The sequence below is a fragment of the Dipodomys merriami genome, unplaced genomic scaffold (assembly GCF_024711535.1).
Source record: "Dipodomys merriami isolate MVZ:Mamm:240054 unplaced genomic scaffold, mDipMer1.0.p SCAF_62, whole genome shotgun sequence".
NCBI lineage: Eukaryota > Metazoa > Chordata > Mammalia > Rodentia > Heteromyidae > Dipodomys > Dipodomys merriami.
Genome location: NW_027206202.1, coordinates 729,781 through 737,507, shown reverse-complemented (window position 1 = coordinate 737,507; position 7,727 = coordinate 729,781). Strand labels below are relative to the sequence as shown.

At 51.9% G+C, this 7,727-nt stretch overlaps 1 protein-coding gene across 1 annotated transcript; it reads right to left on the bottom strand.

The window, feature by feature from the left end:
* Positions 1 to 1,930: 1,930 nt before the first annotated feature.
* LOC138814881 (ral guanine nucleotide dissociation stimulator-like) lies at positions 1,931 to 6,214 on the bottom strand. Its single transcript, XM_070003973.1, has 8 exons — positions 5,907 to 6,214; positions 5,482 to 5,585; positions 5,047 to 5,131; positions 3,626 to 3,700; positions 3,129 to 3,158; positions 2,728 to 2,849; positions 2,431 to 2,526; positions 1,931 to 2,129 (listed from the first exon to the last, which is right to left on the bottom strand). The coding sequence occupies exons 1-8, from the start codon at positions 6,096 to 6,098 to the stop codon at positions 2,042 to 2,044; spliced, it is 792 nt and encodes a 263-aa protein (XP_069860074.1). The 5' UTR covers positions 6,099 to 6,214; the 3' UTR covers positions 1,931 to 2,041.
* Positions 6,215 to 7,727: the final 1,513 nt, after the last annotated feature.

The following is a 7,727-nucleotide window of genomic DNA, read 5'->3' as shown; positions in this document are numbered from 1 at the left end:
CATTGAGACACTCGTCTGGAACTAGGCACGTCAATTCACAGGGCATTACCTGGGGAAAGGTGTCAGGAAGGTCACTCACGTCTGGATTGGTAGGTAATGTGGTACAGAACCAACATCCTAATAAGCTCACCACCTGATACATACCACAACCTGGGCAGCTACAGAAGATAGTTTTGGCATGTCTGTTCACTAACCAGAGTAGGAAAGAGGCAATCATGGGAGGAGAACATATTGAGTGAGACTTGATCTCAGGGCCTGAGTACTGTCTGTGAGATTTTTTTTGTTTTTGCTCAAGGCTAGCACTCTCCAACTTGAGCCACAGATCCACTTTCAACCTTTTGCTGCCTCATTGGAGATTTTTTTTTAAAATTGTAAAGATGTTGTACATAGAGGTTACAATTACATTAGTAAGGTAATGAGTATATTTCTTGCCAAGCATGTTACCCACTAATTTTTCTTCTACTATCCCTTCCCTGCCCCACTAATTGGAGATTCTTAGACTCACTGGCTTTCCTGCCTGGGCACTGGAATCTTCAGAGCTCAGCTTCTTGAGAAGCTAGGATTACAGGCATAAGCCACTGGCACCTGGCCTGCTGGTTCATTTCAGTACTTTGAACTTCTCTCCTAGCCTGCAGAGCTACTACAGAGAAACCTGATCATAGCCCAGTAGAGATTGGTCTGCCATTTTCTCCAGCTATATTTAAATCTTCACCTGGGAACTGCAACAGGGTGCACAGAGTTCTCTATGAGATCAATAATTTTGTTAGCTTTCATGAGATTGAACCTGATTGGTTCCCTTGTGCCTTTTGAATTTATGTCCATTTTTGTGCTGAGATTGGGGAAATATTTGAGTCATGTGATAGGGTATGACTCTTCAATACTTTGTTTCATTTCTTCTCAGAGAGTTCCATAATGTGTTTTTATTTTATTTTATTTTATTTTTTGTTTTTTTTTCTGGTCCTGGGGCTTGAACTCAGGGCTTGGGCATTGTCCTTGAGTTTTTTTGCTTGTCTAGTGCTCTACTACTTGAGCTAAACCTCTAATTCTGGCTTTTGTGAGTATGTTTTTGGAGTCAAGCATTTCAGAGTCTTTCCTGCCTGGGCTGGTGGTCCTCAGATCTCAGCCTCCTGAGTAGTTAGGATGACAGGTGTGAGCCACTAGCTCCTGGCAATTTCTCTAATGGCCCTCAGTGTTCTTCTATGTTCCTCTTGGTTTTCTCCACCTTGGGTTCAGCTTCAGTAATTTGAGACTTCCCAGGAATGTCCTGTTTGAACCTTTTGGTCCAACAGGCCCTGGAGTCTCTGTGGTGCACTTTTCAGCATAGTGACTGACGTCATTTCTAAGGGGTGCTAGTCAGCTGCGGTGTTTCTCTAGTCAACCGCGGTGTTTCTTTAGTGAATGTTTCAACTCATGGGCCACAGTGTTCATTTGCAATTTTTCCTCAGGGGTTGTCACTCACAGGTTGCACTTGTCAATGATGTCATTACTTAATTTTATTCTCTTTCTCCTATCATCTCATTCAGTTCCTTTCATAGCATTGTCTTAGGAAATCTGTTCCTTTCCATAGCTCCCCCCGCCCCGCTTCCCCTTCAGCCGTCAGACCCTGGCATGTCCATACTCAACAGTCCCTTCTCCCTGGAGGTGTTGGAAATAGTTTCCTATCAACGACACAGGGTTTTCCCTGGACAAGGAGCCCTGAAGAGAGGGAGACGGTGCACACATCCCAAGCTGGGCTGGTACTCAAACTCCCCAGCAAGTGTAGGCCATGCTTCCACAGGCTATGGGGATTCGAATCCCCATTTTGTAGTCTGTGTGTGGTTGACAATCGGGTCTGATGAAGGGTGTGAATTTCTAGCACCTCCTGATTTATTATCATGAATAGAGAGCATAGAGTTGTGTATTCTAGAAGACATTAAGAAACAGACTATGGTATAATTGCAATACTATTTTATTTAAGGCAAGCAATTGCTATTTGTGCCAAATCAATATAAAGTCATGGCAAACAACAATTTTACTGGATTTTTTTTTTTGGTCCAAATACTCAAACATCCGTGGTCTCCGCACAAGTCTTGCCTTCGGGGGACTGGGAGCTTCTGAGGGCGCTGGCCCCTGGGTTGGAAGCCTGGCGGCTGGATGGAGAGGCTAGATTACTTCAGGAGTCCCCCAAGAAAACATCACAGCCCGACCCCGAGTATGCTCTGTGGTTGAGGCTCAGATCTTGCTTTTGATCACTTCTCCATATCCAATTTGACCCCATATCAACAGGCTGAAGCCCAGAGACCTGAGGTCACTCTCCTTACGAGGCTGGTTGGTTGGAGGTGGGCTAGGAACCTGCTGGCTCCCATTCCCCCAGATCAGAAGCTACCTCTGGACCCCCAACCCACCCCCTCCGTTATACCTTCCCCCGCCCTTCCCCACACAGACACTTACTTCCTCACGCCTTTGGAATTCCCACTCTTGCGCTTGGTGCTCTTGCCCTTCTTAACGGAGCGGGATGGGGGCTCCAGTTCACAGGCCAGGCGGTAGCTAAGCCATGGGGGACAAAACAGTGAACACTACACCAGCACCCACGCTCTTCCTCTAACCCAGGGCCTTGCCAGGAAACCGCAGCCCAAGTGGCAACCAATTGACACCAAGTGACACCAATCCGGGGGCATGTGTCTGTCTTCAGAGTCCAACTCCAGGTCCACGCCCTTCTCCATGCCCCAACCACTCTGCCCGCCTCACCTCTCAGCCTCGCTGAGCCGGGGCAGGCCCTCGAACCAGGCCTGAAAGCGCTCATCAGGCTTGATGTTGACGGTGTTGCACGAAGCCTGCAGGCGCTCGATTTCAGAAATAATCTGGAATTGCTGAGCCAAAGAAAGGACGGGATGGTGAGCGGCCTGAGGGGCAGGGCCAACAGCTGGGTCCCGCGGTTCACTGGTGCTGTCCTGTGCACTCAGAACCCTCCATGGCAAGAAGCCGCACCTCCATGAGCTCTCTGAGACCCAGCTGAGGCCCACGGCACCCGGGGCCAGTCCATGTCCCTCTGCCCATCATCCCCATGCATTAAAGTAAACACGGAGCTGACTGGACAGCCCATCTGCTCCTCACCACCCCCCTGATGGGTGAGGGAGGCCTCGGCTCACCTTCCTCATCTTCTCCATGTTGATTCTCCCCTAAAAGACCAAAGCCAAGACAGTTAGAAAGCGACCCTTCCACCATGAGGGGACCTGGCCAGGCCCAGAGAATCTCTGCCTGCACCACGAAGGGAGCCCACCAAGTGACAAGGAGACATCCAGCCCATGCCAGGGCAGGCTTTCCCATCCAGGACAGGCCACAAAGCCTCAGAAGCCTTGAGCCCAACGCTCCTTGAGGACATCCCAGACTGAGCCCTGGTGAGAAGGCCCTGGGCGCATGTGCGGCCTGACTGGGGACGGAGCTCCACACTCATGCCCACAGTCACGCTGTGGTGGACCGGCCTCACCTGCTGCTCTGCCAGGAGGAAGCTGCTAGCCTCACACGGCAGGGTAGGTGTACAGTTGGCACTCTGGGTGAGGCTCTCAGGAAAGATTCAGCTCAGGGGGTCCCCAAGGCTTCTCCCTTCAAATACCACAACCCAGACCCAGAGCCCAGGCACACTCACACACTGGATGTCTGGCATCTCCTTGTTCACCTTCTCCAGTTCAGCCAGGAAGGTGCCCAGGTAGGGGACGGTGCCCTGGAGGAATCCATGTGAGATCAGGTGATGGGGGACAGCCCAGAACCTGTGAACTCGGGGCTTCTCAGCCTGGTCCAGGGCCCTGCAGAGCTGCCTACCCAGAGGGCTGGAGACCTTTGTCCACTTCTGTAAACAGCAGCCCTCCTGCTCCCTCAACACTCATTGTCCTCTGCTGAGCCTCAGGCTGGCATGTGGGAGGGCCTGGAGATCTGCCCGCCCCGCCCAGCCCCTACCTCATCCCCTCTGCAGGCCCTGGCTCTAGGAGCACAGCAGATGGTCAGACAGGGAGCCATGGGGCTCAGTCTCAGTCTTTTCAGTGAATCTGGAAACAGAGCAGGTCGGGAGAGTCCTGGCCATCTGGCTTCTACAGAGTCACCATGGCCTTGGGGAGCGTCTCCCATCGTCTCCTCCTCTGCCCTCTGCCTTCCCGTGCACTTGATCCTAGGCCAGCAAATGTGGAAGAGCCCCTGGCAGGAGTGTGGATGGAGTAGAAGTCTTTCTCCCCACACCTTGGCTCTGACAGTGCCCTAATTGGGCTCAGGAACATCCCCACCCCCTTTACTGGTCAGGGCCAACACCTCTGCCACCCATCATAGGAGTTTTACATCAGCTCCACATTCCAGTGCTCCTTGGGGGTGGGAGGGGATGCTTCATGCTGGCCTGGCCTCTCTGCCTGCTCCTCATCTGCACAGTGGGGACAAGCATGGGGCCAGGGAGCACTCAGTGCCTCTGGGCCACTGTGTGGGTGTGGCCTGCGGAAAGGCCTGCTCAGAGCTCTCACACAGTTCTTTTCTCCCCTGGCCTGTGATCTCCCCTCCCCTCAGGTCAGCATCCAGTTTACCATACCTCCATTTGTCAAATGGAAAAACAGACACACTGATGTCTGCGAGGCCCTGCCGATGCCCAAGGCCTCCAGCCCCTATCTGGACAGTGACCAGGCCTCTCTCCTTACACGCTCTGTGTGCGCCAGAGTTCTTTTCTCAGTTGAATCACAAGGGGAGAGAGACAGGGGCTCTGAGATCCCTGGCAACCCCTCTCCTCCTTGGAGACTGTCTCCAGGTGGCCTCAAGGCCTCCTCCAATGCTTCACATCTCCAGAGCCCCGCCAGGGCCACGTCCTGGCAGGAATCCCTGCCTGGAGAAGCAGTGTCTGAGGCTTCCTCCTGGGCTGTGTCCACACTGACCATGCGCACAGCATCCATCTCTTGGCCATGCTCTCCCTTCACATTGCCCCCACCACCCCATCTGCCCTTCCTCCCCAGACCCTGGACTGGAAGTGTCCCCACCCCTCCAGCAGGCACTGCCAGTCCCAGCTGCCTCCCCTCCTCGCTTCCCATGCTCCCCTACCTGGGGCAGCAGTTCTCTGTGCAGGGCGTGGTTTGATCCAGGAGAAACGTTCTTTGACAGCCTCTCAAATTCGTAAAAGCTGTCCCTGCACATGGGCACACAAGGGCATAAGGGCAAGGTTTGTCAATGACAAGACTCTGCACTTTCTGCCCTAATCAGGACTCCAAGGGCCTGGCCTAGAGGTTTGCCCAATTGCACTGAGCCCTTGGTTTGCACGGGTGCAGAATGGGCATTTCAATTGGCAACACAAGGAACAAGCACCATTACCACCAGGAGAACTGTGTGGCTTTCATCTGGTCAGATTTCTGTCACTACAGCATGAGATTGTGAAAACCTCCCCAGTGGCTCCATCAGAAGGGAGTCAGGGTGTGCGGCAGTGAGGGACAGTGCCAGCCCCCGCACCCCGTGCACTCATGGGGACAGAAGCCTGCCCACCTGGAGACCTCTTTCCACGTCTTCTTTAGGCGCTGGATGGCTTTGCTCTGCAGAGCAGAGATGATGGCGTGGAGGGAGGACAAGTTCTTCAGGGTTTCACAGTGCTGGAAGGAGAACTGTGTGAGCCCCGGGGGAGCTCCCCCCGGGCCTGCCTTCACCCGGGATGGAGCTGCTACTCCTGAGATGGATGCTGGGGTCAGGCAGGACACCACTGGGCCCATGTGTGACCAGAGCAGGGTTTAACCTTCCCCAGTGGATTGTGTGTCCCACCCCGGGCAGTCACTCCCCTCCATGGGGAATGGAGAGGGGAGGAGGGAGCGGGCCACAGGCAGCCAAGAAGCAGGGAGCTGGGGTGTCTGAGGGTCCCTGGCCTCAGTCTCTGCCCTTCAGTGTCTGCCATTCACAGACACAGGCCTGACACATACCTTGGCCACTTTGATCCAGTGCTCAATTATGCGGGCCCTGTCTGGGGCCTTCATGCTCCGGTTCCCAAGACAGGTGGTGACCACACAGGACGACACTTTGTTGGACTGGGCGATGATGGCATGGATTGTGGGTGCAGGGTGCTCCTGATCCTTCTTGTCCTGGATGAATTCCAGGCTCTGGTAAGCCGCCATGTTCTTGAAAATCACCTGAGAGGGAGAAACAATGGACCTGCCCCTGACCAGAACACAGCCACCAGGCCCAGGCCAGAGCCCAGTGGTAGCCACTGGGCTTGGGTGTCCCTTGAGCCTTGAAGAGAGCTGTGGGATGATTGTGACGTCACTATGGGTCCCCAGTGACATCAACAAAGATGACAAGGGGAGGGTGAAGGGCATTTGCTCTACCACAGCCCCCAGTGTTGCTACACAATCCCCAGTTCTGCACAAATAAGGTACAAGATCTTCATCTCCAACACACCTCCCTCCTGTGTTCTGACTCCATGCACTATTGCCTCAACCAGGGTTTGCCCTCTCTTTGTAATGGGCTCAGTTCACAGCTGGTGCCTGGTGAGGGCTGAAGCTGGGCATTTCCTCCTGATTGATAAAGCTGACCCCGGTGCCTGGCTGTACATCTGTCCTCATCTCTGAACCTTCACAGTCACTTGAGGTGGGGTGGGATTCTCGTAGGGATTCTCTTAGAGACTGCAGCCTCCCTATGCTCCCTGTGCTCAGTGTACTCTAGCTCTTCCTGAGGATACCCCCAGCTCTCTGCCTTCCCGGTCCCCACAGCTGCCTGACACCTCAGCCTTCTGGAATCATTCACATAACCTGTGGAGTCTGGATTTGCCCAGGCTGCCTCCAAACCCACTCCTGAATGTTTGGGACATTCTGAGAGACTATTTAAAAAAATTCTTTATGGAGATTAAGTGATTACATACATTTCACAATATTGTGGGATAGTGATACTTATCCAAAGTCACACATTCTAACCTTCACAAGACGAATTGTCACTATCATGGTCTATAAAGCTTGTGAACTCTACAAACTTTAACAATACAACTATTTCTACCACATTGGGTGATATGTACATTTCTTTCCTTTTGCTTATTTTAAGCTGTTCCCTCTTTCTCTCATTCCCTCCATCACTGCCCTTGAGTTGCTTAGTTCACTTTCATCAGTGTCCAACTGTGCAACTGATGGGTCCCTCTGTTGTGTTTCTTCACCCATTTCCCTCTGATTCTGTGCCCTCCTCCTAATTTCCCTCATAAATGCACATGTATGTACCATATGTAGGGTCAAGAACACAGAGGGAGGTGAAGGGTAAACAAAGGAGGAGGCTGCAATGCTTGGTAAGAAATGTATGCATTATCCTGCCAATGTAATTGTAACCCCTCTGTACAGTATGTTCTCAAATAAAATAAAATAAAATTTAAGTTAAAAAAATAAGAACACAGAGTCACCTAAAAACAATATGACAAATTAAGAAGAGGTCCTTTGTTGAGTCCTGTTTACTTGGTCATATCTTGTTGCACTTTGACTTTAACCTCTGCATATCAGGGAGACCATGTGCCATTTGTCTCTCTGATCTTGGCTTATTTCACTCAACATGATTTGTTCTAGCTCCATCCATTTCCTTGCGAATGCTGTTATTTTGTTCTTTCTAATGGCTACGTAATATTCCATTGTATATAGGTACCACAATTTATGGATCCACTCATCTGTAGTGGAGCATCTAGATTGTTTCTGAGGGACTAATTTTAAACCCATGGTTTAAAGGACTCTGAGGGTGGGGGCAGGGAGGACATGGAGAATCAGCCAGGTCTG